This window comes from Neoarius graeffei, chromosome 10, assembly GCF_027579695.1.
Source record: "Neoarius graeffei isolate fNeoGra1 chromosome 10, fNeoGra1.pri, whole genome shotgun sequence".
NCBI classification, from domain to species: domain Eukaryota; kingdom Metazoa; phylum Chordata; class Actinopteri; order Siluriformes; family Ariidae; genus Neoarius; species Neoarius graeffei.
Window position 1 is genome coordinate 19,544,660 of NC_083578.1, and position 23,747 is coordinate 19,568,406.

The 23,747-nt window shown below is 41.7% G+C and overlaps 1 protein-coding gene across 2 annotated transcripts; it reads right to left on the reverse strand.

The window, feature by feature from the left end:
• Positions 1–1,320: 1,320 nt before the first annotated feature.
• Positions 1,321–23,511, reverse strand: eif2s2 (eukaryotic translation initiation factor 2, subunit 2 beta). Of its 2 annotated transcripts, none has more exons than XM_060931466.1 (9): positions 23,378–23,511; positions 22,581–22,758; positions 14,250–14,350; positions 11,513–11,645; positions 10,933–11,033; positions 6,847–6,995; positions 6,707–6,763; positions 6,531–6,616; positions 1,321–2,409 (listed from the first exon to the last, which is right to left on the reverse strand). In XM_060931466.1, the coding sequence occupies exons 1-9, from the start codon at positions 23,390–23,392 to the stop codon at positions 2,234–2,236; spliced, it is 996 nt and encodes a 331-aa protein (XP_060787449.1). In that variant the 5' UTR covers positions 23,393–23,511; the 3' UTR covers positions 1,321–2,233. The 2 variants fall into 2 exon arrangements, with proteins under 2 accessions (XP_060787449.1, XP_060787448.1); XM_060931465.1 differs by having other exon boundaries at positions 10,933–11,036.
• Between the last annotated feature and the right edge of the window lie 236 nt (positions 23,512–23,747).

The window sequence follows — 23,747 nt, forward strand, 5'->3', positions numbered from 1 at the left end:
TATGATTCATTTGCATATAATAAACCTTTAAAGCTTTTATGATTCATTTGTAATGTAGCTTAAATCTTTTAAAAAGGTACATTATACAAACTATATGGACACCTGACCTTCACAGTCATATAAGGGCCTTCTCTAACTGTCGCCACAAAGCTGAAAGCACAGAATTGTTTGGAATGTCTTTGTATGGAACTTCACAGTCTAAACCAAAATTGTTCCAGCATGACAAGTCCCCTGTGCACAAAGCAAGGTTTGCAAAGTCATGGTTTGCCAAGGTTGGTGTGGAACAACTGGAGATGCCTGCACAGAGCCCAGACCTCAACCCAACTGAATGCTTTTGGGATGAACTGGAATACTGACTGTGTGCCAGGCCTCCCCACCCAACATCAGTGTCCGATTTGGGTGGATGGGCAAATCTCTACAGCCATGTTGATATCAAGCGGGAAGCCTTCCCAGATTATTGAAGATAATATCACCAAAGGAGGACTAAATCTGAACCATAGTGCTCAATAAGCATATATGGGTGTGACTGATCAGGTGTCCGTATACCTTTGGCTATATAATAGCCACATCTCCAAGTGAAAGATTAAACATTAAAAGGAAAAGGGTACCACCCCACCATGGGACCTAATAAGTCATAAGAGTGGACAGTTTTTCCTTTCACGTGGCTACACAGATACAATAATCACAGGACAAAGAAAAACCATGTTCATGAACATAGGTATGCATTTGGCTCTCACACAGCAGTGAGACTCGTGTACAACATTCATGTGTCCTAATCAGGGTCACAGTGATTTAATTTCTTAATTTGTTACCATTTTGGGGAACAGAACCAAAGTTTGTTCAAAAATATTGTGGACAGGCACAAGCAAAATAGCTGCAGTAATGGGACTGATCAAGCGTTTGTGCAGGATCAATGAGATTTTAATGAAAAACAGTCCCATGCACACTGTCATAAGGGCATTTTGCATACTACTTTGAGTCTCAGTAGAAGGAATCAGCTTTATACTATTAAAACATGTGCCCTGATGGGAGTGCTACCTTCCAGGATGACCCCACCACCATCTACAGGGTATAAGGGGCTCACTGAACACAACACCTAGTGGAGAAAAACTATAAAATGTACCCAGTTCAAAACCATGAGCTATTTTGAACGTGAATTGGAAAACTTATCTGGTTTTAAGCCAACGCTCCATTCTGTCTAAAATTAGAGAAAAAAAAAAAAGAGCGCTTAATCTTTGGTGTCTAAAACCCTGCCCGTGACTCGTACAAACTACTCAATCTGCTTGAGAACCATAGTCAGGTAGAGTATACACACAGAGATACTGTTTTTATAGAGTACATTTTTATTAAAAAATCAGTTTTAAACAACGTCACCCATCTTTACTTTCATCTGAAACACTGCACTGTAATATCTCCTGCCCCATATTTTTGAAACAACCTACACAAAACCATACAACTCTGTATTTCTCATTATTGTGCAGATCTGTTGTTTTGTAGAGATGTTTAAAACTAATATGTGGAGGTCACTTCATCAAATTGAGATAAATCAGCAAAACAAGGAAAAAAAAAAAAAAAATCCTAAGAACAGCAGTGAGCAGCCAGAGCCCGAGACTCCCAGCAGGGTTTTGTCACAGAGGTAGCAGAGCTCTCCAAATCCTCAAGGCTGAATTCAATCAAATCACTAAATGAAATCTATATGAAGCCTGCTTGACAAAGAGGTCATTAACAGCTCTCTTAATAGCAAGCTAGCTAAATCAGTCATCATAAAGATCTGTGATGTGGTTCTGGTTTATTTAAAAAAAAAAAAACCCAGGAGCAGACAGCGCATGGGTCACTCGCCCAGATGTCCACCTACACCACTCCTGCAAAGAAACCAAAAACAGTCGAACAAAATCTGCTACCAATGTGCAAATAAAACAAGTCGAAATGCTCTGGCCCCTTTTCCCTGCTTCTCACACTACTTTCTTAAATCAAAAGCTGTGATCCTTCTGAGAAAGAGAGACAATGTGACTCATTAAACCAGTGGCTTAAGCTGTCCAGCCCTCCTGCTTATTATACTTTAATGTTTTCTTTTAGATGAGAAAAAAAAAAAATCCACTTTAAACTTTTTCACCAGTTCACTCAAAGTCCATGACTCAGAAAAAAACTAGCACTGAGCAGTCGAAGTGGCCATATGGGGAAGCGCAGGGTTTGGTAATGGAAAGGAGGATCAGAAAGAGTGGAGGTCGCCACATTAGTTGGCTTTGGCGCGGAGTTGTGCTCTCTTGCCCGTGACTGCCTGGAAGCCTGTTTTAATGCTAGCCACAGAGCAGCGCGAGTGACACGTCTCACACTGCAGGAAGTACAGCCGAGTGTCTTTCTGCAGGATGGTCTCTGGAGAGCGGCATGTGTGACAGGTCACATATTCCTCTGTAAAAATTCAAAGAAAGAACAATAAGCTGTCAGATAGCAGTTATGACAAAGGATAATGCAGCTGGTTTTCCCCAAAACAAAGTCAGCATATTTAGCTTAGAACGCAGAAAAGTCCCAAGTGATGTCAAACACCATCACCTGACCAATCAGATCAGTCAGAGACTACCAGGAGTGGAAAGATTATGACAATGCGTAATGCTTGGCATACTGGCTAAATTACACAAGCCACACCCTAGATTGAAACAAACCACCTTGTGATAAAGATGTAAATGGAAGAGTCTAGCTAAACATTAACACACATTTAGTCAGTACTGTCTGTGGAAAAGTATTGCTTTTAGATGATACAGAGCCCATATTTTACTTTGCCTGGGATGTAGTCCACCATTGTTTTCAGTGGTTTTTTTTTTTTTGTTCGCAACATTATGGGAAAATGGCTAGACCAACCTTCACGAAGCTTCCAGGATAGATGGGCATTGGTCTCAAATAGAACCTCCAACATTTTGAGGGTCATACGGTCAAGGTCACCAAAAAAGGTCAAACCTTTTTTTTTCCCCCGCGATATCTTCCTTCATATTCATCATATTTACTTCAAAACAATTCCAGAATGTTCATCTTTCAATTCTGTTTCCATTGATACACTACATAATAGGGTCCAACTCAGTGTTCTTAGCGGTTGGGGGTCAAATGTCAGGGGGGGTCAAGGTCATTGCTAAAATCTGTATGTTTTCCATTATAACTCGAAAATGGTTAGAGTTATGCCGCTTTTCCACTACCAACGCGGCTGAGTTGGGCTGAGCCGTGCGGTGCCGAGTTGGGCTGAGTCGAGCTGAGTGGGGCTGTTGGAGTTGCATTTCAACTACAACCGCACTGAACCGTGCTGGCTGGAAGTGGGTGGACACATTGGGTGGAGTTAGCGAAAGTGGGTGGACGTCACGTGATGTCGTTAGGCAGCGCAAACAGTGACATCAGTGACCTTTTAAGCGGTAGTCTCACGACCCGGATAGTAAACAATAAACATGGAGGACATGGAGTCGTTAGTGTTGCTGGTCTTGGTGCTGTGGCTTGTTGTCACCGACAACGCCAACAGATACTGGCAAGAGCGTATAGATGAGGCGAGGCGCATAAGGCTTCAGAAATTCTCGTAATTCTTCTTCTTCTGGGTTTACGGTGTTTACAGATCCCAGCGTGCTCGCGGGGCGTGTGAGGACACTCCTCCTCACCAATCAGTGCACAGGGGAGTGTCTCCTCACGCCCCTAGCCCCACTCGGCTCGGTTTGGCTCGCTTCAGCCCCACTCCAAAACCGTGCAAGTTTTGGGTGCTGAGTAGGGCTGAAGCGAGCTGAGTCGCGCCGCTCTGAGGTAGTCGAAACGCGAGCCGTGTCGGGCTGAAGTGAGCTGAAAAAGGGTAGTGGAAAAGGGCCAATAGATGTTCATCAACAACATACAGAAAGTCATATATGGGCTCTCATTTGGTACCATGACCTTTGACCTTATTTGTGTGTGTGCCTTAATCTAGTGTCTAGACTGTTGCACTGATTGACTTCAAATTTTCAGGGTAGGTGGGCAATGGTCCGTAGATTACCTGATTAAATTTTGGGGGTAATCGAGTCAAGGTCACCGGAAAGGTCAACATAGCATTTTCCATTATAACTCAAAAACGGTTGCCAATAGACAAATGTTTACTATTATGAGCATATAGGAACTCCCATATGGCCTTTCATTTGGCACCATGATCTTTGACCTTGAGTGACCTTGGAAGGTCAAACTCAAGGTCACAGATTTTCAGAGGGCTATAACTTGAAAATGGTTGATGGTAGACAGATGTTTACCATTATCAGCTTATAAGGATGTGCCATATGGGCCTTCATTTAGCACCATGACCGTTGACCTTGAATGACTGAAATGTCAAACTCAAGGTCATGGACTTTTATAGGACTATAACCTGACAGCTGATGACTGAGAAATATTATCAACATATAGGTATAAAATAAGTGCTGCTGGGCGAGGTTTGTTTTGCCTGGCAACACTTGTATATTGCTGAAAGCGACATGGACTTAAATGCCATACTTCAATAACATACCATAACGTAGCTCTATCATAAGGCTAACATGTTACTTCTAAATCTTTGGATTAATCCAAAATGTCTGAAGAGAATCCTAGATGGCTTATTTTCTACCATATAATGCACTACGCAGCACGGTGGTGTAGTGGTTAGCGCTGTCGCCTCACAGCAAGAAGGTCCGGATTCGAGCCCCGGGGCTGGCGAGGGCCTTTCTGTGTGGAGTTTGCATGTTCTCCCCGTGTCCGCGTGGGTTTCCTCCGGGTGCTCCGGTTTCCCCCACAGTCCAAAGACATGCAGGTTAGGTTAACTGGTGACTCTAAATTGACCGTAGGTGTGAATGTGAGTGTGAATGGTTGTCTGTGTCTATGCGTCAGCCCTGTGATGACCTGGCGACTTGTCCAGGGTGTACCCCGCCTTTCGCCCGTAGTCAGCTGGGATAGGCTCCAGCTTGTCTGCGACCCTGTAGAACAGGATAAAGTGGCTAGAGATAATGAGATGAGGTGAGATAATGCACTACACCCTATGTAGTGCATATATCCACATGGTAGGATGCCTTTTGGAATTGGAACAATCACAAAAACAACCATAAAGAAGGTGCCATTGTTGGGGAGACAGGGTCACATGCGTATAGCAAAAGTAACCTGAAAAATTACTGCTATTGTCTTAATGCAGCAAAATACCACAGGTTATATGCAACTGTGGGCCAATCAGCCAACTCCATCAGCTTGGTGAGTAATTTCCATTTTACTGCTCTCTTCACATTCAAGTAAACTAAAGCTTTGTTTCATCTGACTGTGTGTGTGTGTGGGGGGGGGGGGGGGGGGGAGAGATTTGCCTAGGAGTGTTGCCAAGGTGACTGCCGAGTGGACATGCTTTATTTTTATGAGGACTGTCACGGGGGTGTGGAAACAGAGGGCTGTGTGCTCGTCTGTCTGCAGTAGCACTGACTTCCAGTTAATTTCTGCCTCCAAAACCAAAGTTGATCAGAAATCCATATTTATGATTAAAGCGAGATGGCCTTTCAATTTCATAAAATCAGTGAAATTTAGTTCCCTCTGAAATTTGGTCATTGTGATACATGTTCATTTCTGTAACATCTCCAAAAAAAAAAAAAGGGCCATTATGTGGCTGGGACGTTATTTTATTTGAAAGGATTCCCTAGCAAGTGTAGATGAAATCGCTCGCTTCACACAGTCGAGCAGACAGAGGAAGTCCAAGTGTGCAGGTTTACCTTCTTTTGGGTTTTACGGCAGCTGGCATCCACAGTGTTGCATTACTACCATCTACAGGTTTACCTTTGACCGTGCACTGACAGCTCCATCATTCTGTCACTAAACAAACAGCTGATCACACCGAGGTGCTCGCTGACCGCCAATATTTATTAGTTTGGTCCTGCGCTTCCTTTCCTTTGCAACGTCTTTTCTTCTCGCTTTCTGTTACTGTAGTCGGTCTTTCATGTTTCATTCGCGTCCTCCACTTTTCTCTACTACTACAAATTTGCATCCCACAATGCCTTGCGCAAACGGGGAAAGCCCATCACTGTTATGCATGACATAGAATCTTGAATTGGGTCATGTTGAAAAGGGGGGAGAAAGAAGAGAATTTAAGGCCATGTGACCCTAACGTAATTAAATTCTATTAAAAAATAAATAAATAAATAAATAAATAATAAAATTGGAAGTCTGATTCGAATTCAGTAGCTTTCGGTCCACTAAACAAAAATAATTGGGTGTCAGGAAAGTTCTTTTTATAACCTCAGCTTGAAAAATCTGAAAGGCAGTCTACCTTTAACACTAAGGAAGCTATCTAGATAGCTACTTAAGTTGGCTAGCCAGGCAGTACAACCAGATACAAAGCAGACCCCAGTGGTAATAAGGTTGTTATAGTTAGTGTGCATTTACGCCACATTAGCACAAAAAGCACAGAAGTCTGTCTGAACACTTACGAGGATAGCTTTGGCATTCAGGAAATAAGATGATTTACACTTTGAAAAGCTCCATTACAATGAAACATCTCACAAACTTGTGTGGCATGCGAGGGTCAGTATTTGACTCACTGATATATCTTCTCAAGACGTTCTCTATTTGTTTTTGCTGGAATCGCCCTTTGATCACCAACTGGTTATTTCCATCTATGGAACCACTGCAAAAACACCACTCAAATTAAATACAAAGGATTTACAGTGAAACAAAAAGCATGCAGCCTGACGCGTCATGCAATATCCATGTATACCTTGTTCCCAATTCAGCCAGTAAGAAAGCCAAGAGATGTTTTGGCTGTCGATGCAACCTACACAAACACAAACAATTAGCTATTACTTTCATATTCATCATGGAAAAGTCTAAACAAGGAGATAAGTGATGCACGCTCACAGTTTGCAGATGTCCGTGAAGTTGACGAAGGAGGTTTTTTTTGTTCCCACTCGCACTACTTGAGGGGGTTTCATGACAAACTTCCTCTTCTCTCCCGCCACCATGTCGGGATTCTTCTCCCTCATGATGTTAAAGACACGACTTAGCAGCTGTTGACAGATGGACATTCTCAAATGAACACAAGTGGAAAACAAATCTATAAAACTTCATGCGCAGTATGTATTTAACCATGAGTGTGATTTGTTTATGCAGGTGACGACACAGTAAACCGGGTGTACATCAGAACAACCGAAAGCAGCTTAACGAAGTGGTTTCAGTCCAGAACTACAGAACAGTTTAATTGTAATAAAGTGAGATGACTCTAAATAGACTCTGCTGCAGAAAGGGAACCAAACCTGCTGTGGATTTTAGACTGTAGTATTTATCAGCAAAATGTGAGCAGATAAACAGAGCCAAAAGACAGAACCACAAGCTCCATTTGTTCACTTTCTTTTTAGGCGAATCATGCTACAAAGCATTTTAAACTAGTTATTTCGATAAATGCATGATCAGTCAAAAAAGTTTGTACACCCCTACTCATTCATAGGTTTTTCTGTATTTGAACTATTCTACATTGTAGACATGAAAACTATGAAATGACATCAAACACATGGAATTGTGGTTAAAAAAAAAAGTTTTATATTTTAGATTCTTTGAAGTAGCCACAGTTTACCCTGATGATGCTTTACACACTATTGGCATTATCTTAACCAGCTTCATAAGGTAGTCACCTGGAATGCTTTTCAATTAACAAGTGTGACTCGTCAAAAGTTAATTAGCGGACGAGTTTCTTGCATTCTTAATGCGTTTGAGCTCAAACAGTAAATAATAATAATACAGTAAACAGCCCTATTTGACAGCTGTACTAATACATACTATTAGGGCTGTGCGATATGGGAAAAAATTAATATCCCGATACATTTTCTCCATTTCACGATATACATCTCGATATATTTAAATCTCCTCTAAAGGACCCCATGAAATCTAACTTTTACTCTTTACTGTTTTCACTACAATCCCTGCAGATTAAATAACATTCTTGGTTAACTTTACAGGTGGTTTTCAACAACACATTTTAAATTGTCATGTTGCTGATTAATCACAATTGAATTGAAATAAGGCCCACTTTACACGGGGACGGTATAAAACAAAAACGCAAAAGTCCGTTTTCGTTCTCACTTTTTTCCGCGTCTACACGACCGTTTTCAAGGAGGAAATCTGCGTCTATACGGTGACGCATAAATGTCTCCGCTATGTCTGCACGCATGCGCAACGTCTTCCGTCTTGTCTGATCTGCACATCTGCGCCGCTGTTCTGTCAAGTTATCCTACCAAGCCTACTACGCATGCGCGAAATCCAGGAGGGTAGGAAAATTCAACAGTAGTTTTGTCCCACCGATCAGCTGGGCTGATAGAAAATCGGTGAGAATTTCACGCATTTGCCGATTTTTATGTTTTGTGCGTATTGGTCGAGTCTTTGGCCGAGTCAAATAATTTGTAATGACTTGTTTTGAATAATAAAACGGTCTGTATGAGAACTTGCTAGGATAACTTTACAGAACACCGGTCCGGCTGAGGTACTGTAGTGCTCGAGGGAGGAGCAGGAGCAAACCGAAACTCTTTTAATCTGCCTTTATTAAGTAACACTCACTCTTGTTTCGGTGAAGAAGAGAAAAGGCAGTGTCCATCTCAGCAAAATAAACCCGTTCGGCTGCTAGTTTTGTTTTCAGTCTCGGGTTTATGGTTTCACGAGCGGCTTGAATAGGCGGCGCGCGCGTGCACGCACACGCGTGTGCGCGCGTGCGTGTAACTTGGCGACACCAAACTGAGGAGCTCCAGCTGGGCGGATGAGCAGGAAAACACATCTACTGCATTAAAACACAGAGCAGCTTGAAGGTCCGTTAGATCGATGTAATCAGACATGCTCTTACTTTTTTACTTACTTTCTTACTTCCCGGGCTGGCATGTACAGTATATGACACATGTATGACGTAAATGCGTACCCGACGTGAGCAGATCCGAGCGGAGTTTCGCGTATTGGGTAGTTTAGACGGATACGCAACGGGGGCCGTTTTTAAACTTATCCACTTTGGAAGGCGTTTTCAATTTTATCCGTTTTTCAGCCTCGGAAACGCCGTCCTCGTGTAAACGAAAGGCACTTCTGATAAAATATTTAGTCGTTTTTACCCGACAGCGTCCTCGTGTAAACGGGCCCTAAGACTATTTTTATTCAACAAAGATGTGGCACAAACTGCAAAAACAATCTTGAAAATTGCAACAAAGGGGCCGTACAATACAGAGCTGCTCAGAGCTCAAATCAATAAAGTGCAAGCTCAACACTGAGACATTTAGCCTAAATAAGAAAAGTGCTCATTCATTAAATTATTTAAAAAAAAAAAATAGATCTCCAAGCTATTAACCTGACTACTGAGAACCACTGGAACATTCACAATAGAGAGAGAGATTGAGGGAGAGAAGAGAGAGATCTGCAAAACATAATTTTTCTCTTTGCACACTTTTGAACTGAATGTTTTCTGGCTCTGCCTCTCAGATGTGTACAATCCCGGTATTGCTTTCTCTGTAAAATGTCTGCGACCAGGCAACTCATATTTGGGATCGAGTGTGTTTAGTAATTTTTGAAGCCTGGTTTTTCCACTATACTAATTGGGATCATGTCTTCAGCAATGAAGTTAGTGATTGCATCTGTTATAGCTCTCCATCTCTGACTCGGTTTCTCATATGGGGTGGCTTTGGAGAACGAGGCCGCTATGGTCGTTTGTTTAGCTTGTGGGGGTTTTTTTAGCTTGTGGGCAAGTAATTCGGAATTTAAGAGACCCTTCATACTGTACCGGGTGAGTTTCAGGTGATGGAACATATTTGTAGTGCTGCTGCCTTTCGTGATGACAGTTTTTTTTTTTTTTGCACACTTTACAAACTGGCATTTGCTGTTCCACGTCCTCCTTGCGATATCCAAAAAATGCCAGTTGACTGACCCCTTACTAGTTCTTTTAGGAAGTAATTTGTCGCTGAAATTGACAGAGCTTACACGGTAGCCTATGCAACACCAGCGATTGCACGAACTGAGTCAGCGCTGTAAACCGGAACCAGGAAATCTTCCCGCCGGCAGTGTTGCCAGATACTGCTAACGTTTTCCAGCTCAAAATATGTTCAAAACCCGCCAAAATGCACTTAAAACCGCCCAATCTGGCAACACAACCGAAACTAGAAAATCTTCCTGGAAGTTCCTTTCAGCACCGAGATGTCGCCCAGGATTGGTTGGCGAGTGCGTGACGTTATTGTTTCCTTTACCCTTAGGCAGCCTCTCACGTTACTGCCTGAGGGACAGGGAGAAAACCACCGGGAAAGGTTTTAAACAAACACGAAACAAACGCAAGTCGGAAGATGACCACAAAATACTCGATAGTTACGATATAATAATTTTATGTATCGCACACAGAATTTTCGCGATATATCGAGTATATTCGATATATCGCACAGCCCTACATACTATGTCAGGAACTGCTCAAATAAGTAAAGAGAAACGACATCCATCATTAGGAGACATGAAGTGTCTTCATTAATAAAAGGAAAAAAACCTGAATTAGATGTCGTCTAAACTTTTACCTGGTGCTGTATATAACCACTTATTTAGTGCTGACTCAAGATTTTAACTGTGCACTGGTCATTTTTTTATTTCTACATGCACTTGGCAAAAGGTGTATTTTACCCCTTTCTGCTGCTGTCCTTCTGACCAAATAAAGTTAAAAATTTTACAAGCACATTTTCAGCCCTACAACCCCCCCCCCCTTTTTTTTTTAATAAAGCAAAATACTGAGTATAGTCCTTTTTAGGAAAGCTTACTTGTAATCAAAAGGGGAGCGTTTCACAACATATGGAGAAAAGATTTGAACATGACCTGTTTGTTAAAACTGTTCACATAATGTGATCAGTCTACATAATTACATAACTCCTCTGGAAACAGCTGGCACCATCAGCTCCAGAGGTTTCATTAAAGCATGTGAACAAGCAGAATGTGCGTTATGTGTACCTCATCGTATGTGTAGTCTCTCTCTGAGCCCGCCCAAGCTGGGCCAGTCTGAGAGCTGAAGGTGATGCCATCTGCATTTTTACCCTCGTCGTCCTCCAGAGCTGCTTTGAGAGATGGGGGAAAGAAGGAGGGAAAAAAAAAAAAAGAAAAAAGCCCCCCCATCATGAATCAGAAAACACAGACCAGGTCATAAGAAATCATATTTACAGCACATTTTTAGAAATTCATGCTGTCTAAAGGTTCAGGATCCTTTTATTGCCAGGTGTAAGGGAGCAAAACTGATCAAGTCACCTATTAAGTCCGAGGATATTTATCTTTGTATTTGAAATACACCAAGTATTCATATTCATCAAGAGAGGGCAAAGCTGAGGGGAGAAATCTAACAATTCTGGCAAAGGTAGAAAGGAAAACACTGCACTATATGTAACATTGATGGTTTGATCAATTTAACAAACAATCCTTCATATTAAAACCCTCAAAAAATAGGACTTTGAATTTAATTCAAGATTATTTAGACTTCACAGATGCAAGTAACAAATGGTGAAAAGCATAATTAAAATACAGGGACATGTTCGCTCACCATCCTCCTTCTCAGCTGTGTCACCTTCCTCGACAAAATCCACCTTCTTGGGCTTCTTCTTCTTTGCTGGCAACACCAGGTCCAAGTCATCATCTTCCATCACTTCAGGCTGCTCACCTTCAATCTTCAGCTCCTGGTCACCAAGCCAACAAAATCACAATTACTTCCTTCCTCTTTAGCTTAAATAGTTTACTGCACAATGTGTGGATGTTCCCTCTACTAATTTCCTTTAGGCTTGGATTAATTTCATTCACAAAGTGATGAAACTGCAGGACAACTGATACTGTGTCCGAAATCACTCACTACTCAATATATAGTGGACTATATAGCGAGTTTGCCATTTTGCAGTGCTGTCCGAATGTATAGTGAGAATTATTACTACACTCTATATCAGGGGTCGGCAACCTTTTTGCCATGTAGTGGCAATTAGAAATTTTCTTGTTAGTTAGTGTGCCATTCAAATAGGTGTTGTTAACTATGTGTAATTAGACACCACACATTTTAGACGGATATGGATATTTAATGCATTGAGCAAATGTGAAACACCATTGCACTTGTTTTATGCCATTAACCTCACACACAAGGTTTAAGAACAGCCCCCACACACACATTGGATAACATTGCAAGCAGCTTATACAAATTCACAAAATAACATCCAAAATCTTTCAGTAGGTAACAGGCCCAAGTTATTCACAATAAAGACGTAGCAGCCTAATGGAAATGGAACTGATGAATAATAAAACTACAGAAAAAAAATTAATGAGTGTCAGAGAACACTGACAAGTAGCCTACATAAAGTGGCTTAACAAACTGCAAATTTTGAAGTAGCCTTGTTACAAAATAAATGTTTTGCCTATCAGTCAGTGTGATCCCTGGCCCTGCTTCCCCTTACTTAGCTCCGAGATGTGGGGATGGTAATTGGCCACTTTGAGTTGGACGCATGCTTCCGAATGGCCCGTTGTCAGACGACTTTGGGAGGGGCAAAGTACATTCTTCATGTGCGAAAATATCTGTTCACACGGATATGTTGATCCGAACACTGACAAAGCCAGTGCGATATTGCGAAGACAGTTGAACTTTTCGGGTAAAGATGCCCAGCAGGATTAATTGGCTTTAAATAGCAGAGCTCCTCTCTCACAGTCACATCACAATATCTTGCCATCACTGCCAAACGTGCCACATCATTCACATCTATGCTTTCGTCAAGCGCAATGCTAAATACCGCTGCATCTTTTATGCCAGTTGTTTGCTGCACCCTTACGTTTTCTGCCATTTCACCAATTCGTCACTCAACAGTTCTGGCTGATACAGGCATGTCTTTTATTCTTGATTTTATTCTCTCTTTATTTGGCAGCCCCTCAAAAAGACTATCCGAGCCGGAGAGAAAGGCCCCCTGAATGTATTCACCGTCTGTGAATGGCTTTCCATGTTTAGCTATGCAGTGAGAAATTATATAGCTAGCTTCAGTGGCATTGTTTTTAGCTGAGGTAAAGACTGTTAAAGTGTGGGCTTGCTTCCCATATCCGCACACTGCACATGAGATTGATTCGTCCCTATCTGCCTGATCTTTGAAAGTCTTTTCGTGCTTTGCCTCGAAATGACGTTTAACACTGCATGTTCGACACACAACACTTTCAAAACACAATGTGCACACAGCACGGTCCCTCTGAGAAACGAACCCATATTCTTTGGTCCACGAGGAGAGAAAAGCCCGAACTGTTGGCTTCTTTGCCATCTTAGCGCAACTGCTGCATCAAGTGGGCCCATCTTGTGAGAAATATGGGGAGGGGGAAGTGTTGCCAGATTGGGCGGTTTTAAGTGCATTTTGGCAGGTTTTGAACATATTTTGGGCTGGAAAACATCAGCAGTATCTGGCAACACTGGGAGGGGGGCGCTATATTGTTGTGTAGTCATGCTAAAAGAGCAGGCTCGCCATGCAACAGCCAATGACAGTTCAAGATGACGTTTGAACATTTTTAATGGTGTTGAATAATTAGGTTTGTGTATCATCGTCAGTGTGCCACTGGAAATTCCTCGGCGTGCCAGTTGTGGCACGCGTGTCTAGGGTTGCCGACCCCTGCTCTATATAATGGACTCATAGTATCCCACAATGCACCGTGAAAAGTAATGTACAACCAATGGTCACTAACCAAACAATATATACAATCATGCATTGTGATCGCGCTGAAAGAAGCGCTTAAAAAAAATAAACAAAAAAAGAAGTGTGTTGAAGTGAACGGACAGAGGAAGACATCATAAATGGACATTCAAGTACAAAAACAGAGAATAGAAAAGTTAAAATAGAATAAGACAGATAAAATACAAGAATAAAAGTTCCAGTGCAGAGTGAGGAATTAATCAAAAGCCCCAAACTTTATTTAATAAAAGGCAGTGGCAAAGAAGAAAGTATTCAGCCTTGATTTAAAATAACTTAAAAAGATGCAGCAGACACAAAGTACTTTGTATTTATTATTTAAAAAACCCACCTGCCGACTAATCTGGCATGTTTTAATTGTCCGACAGTAATGACGTAAATAACAGCGCGACAGAGTAGTGCCCCAAAGTGTTTTGACATTTTACCAATGAACTCACTATACAGAATTCCCTAGACAGTGAGTAGTGAATGAGAGTGATTTTGGACACAGCCTTTGTCTTATGCAATTGTAGATCAAAAGGTGGAAAGCTGAATTATTTGTGGGAGAAAAGGCTCGATTGTGGACACAAGATAGTTACAGACCTTCACGCCTTCTTCGATGTCATTCTCAAACACTTTCTTGGGCTTCTTTTTCTTTTTCTTCTGATTGAAGAAATTTAAATCGTCCAAGTCATCTGTGATCTCTGTGGAGAAACAAAAAGATTCTAGTCATTTTGTTTGATGGTGACCAGAAACTATACCCTTCAACAATATCCAAGTACATTCATGTCATGACTCTTCTTCATCCGGTGATTGACAAAATACGGATAGGTCATGGACTATGGATTGCAGAAATCTCATCTCATTATCTGTAGCCGCTTTATCCTGTTCTACAGAATCGCAGGCAAGCTGGAGCCTATCCCAGCTGACTACGGGCGAAAGGCGGGGTACACCCTGGACAAGTCGCCAGGTCATCACAGGGCTGACACATAGACACAGACAACCATTCACACTCACATTCACACCTACGGTCAATTTAGAGTCACCAGTTAACCTAACCTGCATGTCTTTGGACTGTGGGGGAAACCGGAGCACCCGGAGGAAACCCACGCGGACACTGGGAGAACATGCAAACTCCGCACAGAAAGGCCCTCGCCGGCCACGGGGCTCGAACCCAGACCTTCTTGCTGTGAGGCGACAGCGCTAACCACTACACCACCGTGCCGCCCGGATTACAGAAATATAATAAAAAAATAAATAAAATACGGAGTGGTTATGGATTTTAATACGGCTGCATCATGGATGCTAGTAATTTATGGATTGGTCACAGATTTCATATGGAGGATGCATCACGGATGATTAATTTTACGGACGTTACTACAAGTCTACGGAACAATAATATGGACGTCACAAAGACTGTTTCCAGAGTGGCGTTATCTGCCGATGGTAGCTACATGATGGAGGTAGACGCGCTAGATAAAGTCGAGCCAATTCTCACTAATCGGCAGACAAGTCTTTCAATAAGAGACGTGGAACATCTAATAATATACAGAGAACACAATTCTAAAATGCCATTTTTGCCAAAACGGGATGAAGTTTACAGATTTCACCCAAAGACTGATGTTGAAAGTAGGGATTGGGTAGCAGATGATCACAGGTAAGTTAATTTCAATGATGACATTTCAGATACATCGTCTAGTCTGTATGAATTTTGTTTATTTTTCAGTTTTCAAGGTGGTGGTCATCTGTTGCAACCATAATGCTGCTTTCTCTTTAGCATATTCTGATAGTAAGCTCTACTAACGTGAACAGTTGCTGATTTTATTCCTTAATACGTACTCTATTATTTCCAGAACTGGTATTGCCTGCATGTAACTGCTGTGCTTCATCTGGGATAATACTAGATGTTGCAACCATAACATACTCTAAATTTAGATTACCGTCAACCCCTGTGTTGACCAAATGCCAGTAAACATTGAATATTTAGAAAATTTTTCAGTATTTATCAAATAGATCCCATCTGTGGTCATTTTCTTTATTAACAATCAAGTATTTTCTAGTATGGGTTGAAAAATTATCAATTTGGTCTGTACACTGAAGAGACCTATATACAATTTGACAAATATACTGTGAACAGACCTACGCCATATAAAGCATTTTAATAACTTCTATATAGGTAAATATCACAAAGTAAATTTTTATATGCTCAATGTAATGAGGTTGCGACACTGAACAGCTTATGGTTACTAGTCTAATAATGGTGACTGTATCCACTTTCAGCAGTGTGGGGAAATAAGGACAGACTGGCACACACTGACCGGTAATTTTCGCATTTGTCCGTCTGTATTTCAAAAGCATCAAATCGGATGGCCCATGAAAAATTGTAAAGATATGGGTCTAATCTACTAATTTTCTTCCAAACATTACACTGGGTAAATACAGTGTCATGTCATAACATGGCCTGTGAAACAGGGGCCCCCACATGCCCGACTTTAAAAATTCATAACTCAGCCACCAATAGTTCTAGCCCCACCAAACTTTACAGGCATGTCCTTCTCCCCAAGCCCTTTCAAACCAGCCCAAGCATGGTTCTTCTACAAACACAACATCCCTGTACAGTTCAGACCCAGTAACACTCTGAGGCAGAAACTGGTCCACCCTAAGGACACAATACCCAGACACAAACAGGACAACATAGTGTACGCAATTCAATGCAGTAAGGAATGCACAGACCTGTACATTGGGGAAACGAAACAACCGCTTCACAAGCGCATGGCTCAACACAGGAGAGCCAATTCCTCAGGCCAGAACTCTGCAGCCTTATCTTCATCTCAATAACAACGGACACTTGTTTCAGGATTGCAATGTACACATTTTAGCCAAAGACCAGTGGTTTGAAAGAGGAGTAAAAGAAGTCAACCTGTAACGACCATTACTGAACAGGTGGTCTGAGACACCACTTATCAGCCACCTACAATGCAGTCCCTGGCACTTCCCAGAAAACTGAATACACATCCACATCAAGATTCAGCTGACTTCAATAATAAGCTCTACTAATGCAAACTGTTGCTGATTTTATTCCTTAATATGTACTCATATCTATCATTTCCAGAACTAGTATTGCCTGCATGTAACTGCTGTGCTTCGCCTGGCATAATACGAGATGTTGCAACCATAACATACTATAAATTTCGATTACCATCAACCCCTATGTCAACTGATTTCAATGACTCACATGATGGCAGAGAGAGCCAGCGACCCACAGATGACCCTAATGACCCTCCAAGCTGCTAACGCCGTTCACACCTGGCCTCCAGTGACCCTAACACTTAGGCCCTGTCCACACGGCAACGGATTCAGGTGAATCTGATAAAATTGTTTATCGTTTCGGCCTGGCGTCCACACGGCACCGGCGTTTTGGGTGCCCCAAAACGAAATCTTTTGAGAATGGGTCCCAGAGTGGAAAAATCTGGCAACGGCACCGTTGCGAAGTCGTCTGGATGAGTAGAATGGATTTGTTTACGATGACGTCACAACCACATGACTGTCAGTGCTTCACGCCGGGTAGAAGTGTAACGAACTCGATGCGAGTTGTCAACAAATCCTATAACTAGTCCAAACACTGCGGAAGCAGTAACCAAAACCGCGCACCACCTGTGCGCTTTCCAAAAACAAACCAATCCCACCAGCAAAAATAGGAAAAAAAAAAAAAGGAGCGATCTCACCTCTTCAATTGTTGGTTTAAGTCCGACAATACATTCCTCAAAAAGGGCGTAGAAGAAAGTAATCCATCAATGTGTAGCATTCAATTTATTCCAGACCATTAAAGAATTCTGGAGGATCTCAGAATGTTGGCGTACCGGCTTCCATCTACCCCCATTCATTCCTCTTTCCGCGTCTTTCGTTTTACGCTACTGATTAATAATCAAAACTTTATGTGGCTAATGCTACAGAAGAAGGGGTTTATGCACATGCGTCTACTTCTTCTATTGTTCTGGTGTCTCCGATGGGACCGTCTTACAGCGCACCTTGAGGTGTGGCATGTGTATTGCATCGCTTTCAGCAAGTGTTGCCATATGGACCTGAAATGTAACTGATCCGTTGCCCATGTGGACGCGATATTAAAAAAAAAAAAAAAAATCTCATTGCCGTTGTCGTGTGGATGTAGCCTTATAAGATGACAGAGGGTCAACAACCCATGTGACCTCAACGACTCTCCTTAGGGTTGCTTTTGGTCCACTAGAGGATAAATACCTGGAACTCCCTACTAGTCAGACAGAAATGAAGACTTTCAGGAGGACAGGTGAAACGTCTTCAATAATTTCAAGCAAGTCCAGTTGCTTTCTTTAGCACCTACGGATTACGATTACCTGGATGACTGAGAACCTTCACAGACAGCCCAGGCATGGCCCGCAACGACTGCAGCTTAGCCTGCTATTCACCCTGGAGCTGCCGAAAAACTTAAGAGCCCTGGTTCGAGCCAGCCTTTAAAAATTCATAACTCAGTCACCCACCCAAAGTCCTAGCTCTGCCAAACTTTACAGGTACATCCCTCTACACAAGACCTTTCAAACGAGGCCAGGTTCGGTTCAAGCTGACGTCAGGAGCACACGTGCAAGGATTTAAAAATTCATAACTCGGCCACCAAAGGTCCTAGCCCCGCCAAAATTTACAGGCACCTCCCTCTCCGAGTGGCACACAAATTAAGACACTCCGTATTCACTGTTTTTAATTGCACGATGCAGCTGAACTAGTGTTCTAGGGTTGACCATATCTGATTGATCCAGTCATTTTAAACGCCGTCACTTTGTTACAAAGTTATTTGGACTCTTGTACTAAATTGACTTTATTATGTAAGAATATTTGTATTGTTAACTGCTAAATTTCTTGTAGACTTAAACATACATACACAAAAAAAGGAAAAAGTAATTATTGACAATGTGTCAAGTAGGGTATTAGGCAGAAAAAGAAATTTACCAGTCAAAAATAATATTTTATATAATCCTGATAAGCGCCGCAGGTGCGAAGACGAGCGCCGCAGGCGCGAAGTCCCTCTAGGGGGGTCTGGGGGCATGCCCCCCCAGAAAATTTTTGAAATTTAGACTTCATTTCCTGCATTCTAGGACATTTTCAGGGTGAAATGGCGTGTAATTTTTGATCAGAAATATTGCATATTTTTACTTTGTATTTTTTTCAGTTTCACTCCTGAATGTATCAGATGTATGTATGGTGTTTGATTTGGTAACAAAAGTGAAAAGAAAATAAACAACAATGAATTGTATATAATCTTTTGATCTAGTTACAGTATTTAATAAAAAAAAACCAACAGTATTCTATTTTACCATACCCCAATGAAACCCCCTTGTTAATCAATGTATCACACATACCTTTTCTGTCTTTTTGTGGAAAAACGAATCAGTTTTTGTCACATTCAATTTGGGGCGTTTGTTGGGATTCATCTTGATCCAGAAGAGTGAGTCAGCAAAAAAAAATGCGGTTCTCCCGCCAAGAAAGAGGAAACTACAACGCAGGGTGTTTGGCAATTTTCGACCAATCAGAATTCGCGATTTATTCAGTCCGCATGTTACAAGATTCAGTGCGGGCCAAAATGGCGGAAACGATGAAATATTCTGATTTTTCATTTCAAGTTTTCAGTATTTTTCGTATTAAACTGTGTTTCTTACGATTTGTAAATGATGGCGGAACCACACACGGACTGGCCATCGGGAGTAGCGGGAGTTTTCCCAGTGGGCCGGTGGTTCAGTGTGGGCCAGCGGAGAAAAAAAAAAAAAAAACAGTTGCGCGCTGGCCTTTAATATGATAAGCAATGTTAACAGTTTCTTTAACAAACTGTTAACATTGCTTATCATATTAAAGGCCAGCGCGCAACTGTAATAAGCAATGTTAACAGTTTGTTAAAGAAACTGTTAACATTGCTTATCATATTAAAGGCCAGCGCGCAACTGTTTTTTTTTTTTTTTTTCTCCGCCGGCCCACGCTGAACCACCAGCCCACCGGGAAAACTCCCGCTACTCCCGATGGCCAGTCCGTGTGTGGGCGGAACATAACTGGATTTATCGGATGACATGTGGGAGTATTCATGTGCGAAAATTTTCGGCATTATCGTCCGTTTCAGTATCCGTCTGTGTGTATACTTGCCCGTTGAAATCGGCAATCGCCCGTCAAATTTACGGGTGGACGGGTCTCTGCCTAATACCTTAGTGTCAAGTGTTTAGTACATATATGAGTACTAGTAAGTTGTAACCAACTGGAACATCCTTGCCCCCATACTTTTAATTGGGCATGGAACTGACCTGTGTGTACGACTGTTTTCTTGGGTAGAACTTGAAGCATGCTTTTCTTGAATCTTCTGACATTTTCTTGTAAATTCTATTCAATTTGTAGTGTAATTAGCAACTAATGTCTAGTGTAATTTGGCCTCTGAAGATCACAAAAATGTGCCTGGAAATAGCTGAAAAGCCATCTCCAGGCATCTAAAGCCCTTCAGCTTCTGGGGCCCAAAGGCAGGCCCCAGACCCCCAGTCGCATTGTTCCAGGTATTATTCGGACAGGCTGAAATTTGTACAGACAGACAACATTTCAAACTTCTGTGTCCCGTGACAACCTGCTTAAAATTCCTTATGCCCCACACTGTTTCAGTGTCGTAAAATTTGAGCAAGCATGAATACCTTGAAGGTCAAGCTTCCCTTTACAAGGAAACTGCCTCAGAGGCAGGCAAAGAACCCTCAGGCTACAACAAAAGAACCAAAAGGATCCAGTGGGGAAAGACAGGCAAAAGAAGTTCAGACATAGTCCAAAAGGAAATCAAGTCTCCATCATAGCAAATAAGGCAAAATATAAAACTTAGAGATGCATCTAAAAAGCCAAGCTTGGATAAAGAAATTAAAGAGAAAATGGAGCCATATCTGAGAAGTACAGATAGAAAAAGAGGGATGAGAAGATAGCAAAGAAAGCAGTTGAACACATTCGCGAGAAACCACACAAGGAAAATTCCCAAGATCCTGAAAAAGATCATACAAAACTGGGTCATTTAATTTGTGTAATGTCTAATAACTAAACATAGTAAATTTTGAAAAAGCCAATAATATTTCATATTAGGAGAGCTCCTGTCTGTCATGTATATAGTATACCTGCAAAAATGACAATTTAACAATGTGTTCCTGACAGAGGAGAGATTTATAATGAACACTGTTGCAACCATAACGATTCTCTGCAGTTTTGACTGATTTTTCAATTTTGCCGTAGACGACTCAAAATACACACGACATTCGTGAAAATTTGTATTTTTCACCAGAATGCAATAAAGTTTAATTTTCAACATTTTAGTAGGATTCTGCTTTGACATTTTATACCAGATTGATAGCAAAGTGTAATTTTGGGTTTACTGATGTTAAAACTGGTGGTCGATTGTGAATACACAAAGAATTCATTTCAAATCTTATACAAACGTTAGCCATTATATCTGAACAAAAATGTCATGAGAACAGGAATACCAATTTTCTTCACTTATCCCTTTATTTTTCGGCACATATTTGTTTCTATATATTCAGTACATATAGGCTTGCCATTTAACTACTGTTTAATTCTTACCACTTAGTAATCTTTGGTCATAAATCATAATTGTGGGGGTACTTTTGCTGCGTTCATGTGCTATGGGAAGATGATATTTTCCAGTTGGGAAGTGGTATTTACCAGTGTGTTGTGTTCACATGCTTTTGTTGCTGTTGACAAATTAAAGATGGTGGACCAGATTCAAGTTTGCAATAGTTAGTTAGCTATCGTTAGCAATAGCGTCTGCTCTGGATAGGTAAAAACAAACCATAACACCACATTTTTAAAGGAAACGGATTTCTAACGTATTATATTACACTTGTTAATGACGCAACATTGCATAGACACCAAAAACTACCCACTAGTACTAGTAAAAAAAAAAAAACTTTAGTAGCGTACAATGCTTAGCGGCGGCACGGTGGTGTAGTGGTTAGCGCTGTCGCCTCACAGCAAGAAGGTCCTGGGTTCGAGCCCCGGGGCTGGCGAGGGCCTTTCTGTGTGGAGTTTGCATGTTCTCCCCGTGTCCGTGTGGGTTTCCTCCGGGTGCTCCGGTTTCCCCCACAGTCCAAAGACATGCAGGTTAGGTTAACTGGTGACTCTAAATTGACCGTAGGTGTGAATGTGAGTGTGAATGGTTGTCTGTGTCTACGTGTCAGCCCTGTGATGACCTGGCGACTTGTCCAGGGTGTACCCCGCCTTTCGCCCGTAGTCAGCTGGGATAGGCTCCAGCTTGCCTGCGACCCTGTAGAAGGATAAAGCGGCTAGAGATAATGAGATGAGATGAGACAATGCTTAGCATTCAAGTGTCTTGTACCGCTCGCCGCCATGTTGAAAAGGTTAAAGTTCATCTCATCTCGGCAACTCGTGGATCAAAATTTTCTACGAGTTGCCCAGTGGAAAATACCACAAGAGGGGGCGTTCATGTGTGCTTTCCATGTCGGCGTTTGGTATTTACCATAATTCCCATAGCACATGAACGCAGCATGTTTCCCCCATCAAATGTCAGACCTTACTTACAATCAGGCTTATAACTATTTTTTTTTAAATTATCTTAACTGTTCAAGCACCAACCACCACTGTAAATTCCATGTATATGAGAACAGAACCGGCAGCAAACTTGATTCCGATTCTGAATTCTAGATTTCTGAACATGATTAGACAGCACAGCCAAGAAGTCAATGAACCATCCAGAAATCTCCTGTAATAAATGTATCAATACTAACGGTTTCAAGCATCTGGCGTACTTCGTTCTTAACCTTATCCTATTTCGAACACGCTCATTTCTAGTCAGAATTCACATGAGGAAAGGAAGTGGTTTTGGGGATGTTGCATGACCCAGGGTATAGCGTTTAGTTTTGGCACCTTTTTTCTTCCCTTCTTCTTCCTCAGGTTCCACCTCACGCTCCTCTCCTGCTTCAGGCTCGACCTCACGAGGCTCAGCCTGCTGCGTCTCCTCACCGACTCCATCACCTTCTTCATCGAGCATAAAAGGCTTCTTCTTCTTCTTCTTTTTCTTGGTTGTTGTGGGGTCAAATAAGATCTGGAAAAGAATTCAAGTCCAAATTTCAACACCCTGAGGATGACTGTAGTTATATGCCAACCCAAAAGGGGTTTTTATTAACTTCTAGCTATGATACTCATATCAGAGCAGAACCAGTACTCAGAGCTCTGACAGACACTATGTAGTGAGTGCACTGACATAAGGAGTACGAAGCCATGGAGATTTGGCCAGCCTTATTTAACACAGGTTTCTAAAACCGCATGTGTCTGTATGCATTTGTTTGTTTGGGTCTCCTTTGAATGTTCTTTTAAAAGACAACAAGGTTGTTACCTATTGAAAATTAGCTTCTATGGCACTTCAAAAAGGAGTCAAACACGTGCTACACGAGAAAGAACAAAAGCAGATCCAAATATTTAATCAGCACTGCAAAAGTCATATTACAGCCAACTGCTTATTAATTAAAAGACAGCTGTTCGAGTAAAACGAGACCCATTTGCTAGCTTATAGCTAATAAACGCTACTCACTGTGCGTTAGCACGAGAGCGAACTTTGCTATCTGACAGGCCCAAAGTCAGGGTGTAACATATTCATTTCATTTCTTTTTTTTTTAACCAAAAACCGAAGCTAAAGAACGATAAATAAACTCGTTTCTACTCACCTCGTCTTCCGACATGGTCGCTTTTCAAACTAGAGTCTTCAAAAGCGCCTTAATGACAATAAACAGCTAAATGGAACAGAGCCTCTTCACCATAAGTGTCTTGCATCAGCAAATGGAACCCGAGTGCGCACGCGCACTTCCGACGGGTGGTGATGACGCAAAAAATGCAGCGACGCAAAACATGGTTGGTGGTCATGTTTTATTCCTACCTGTATTCCGACAAATTCCGCCACCGCCCTTCTGGTTTACACTGAGCCTACAGGCCTACTATCACTGTCAAATCTTTCTTTAAGCTATTTAACAGTTACTCCACGAAATCGAGTCGTACATGAACTGATAGCCGAAGAGGCGCGTAGTGTTGATTTGGCTA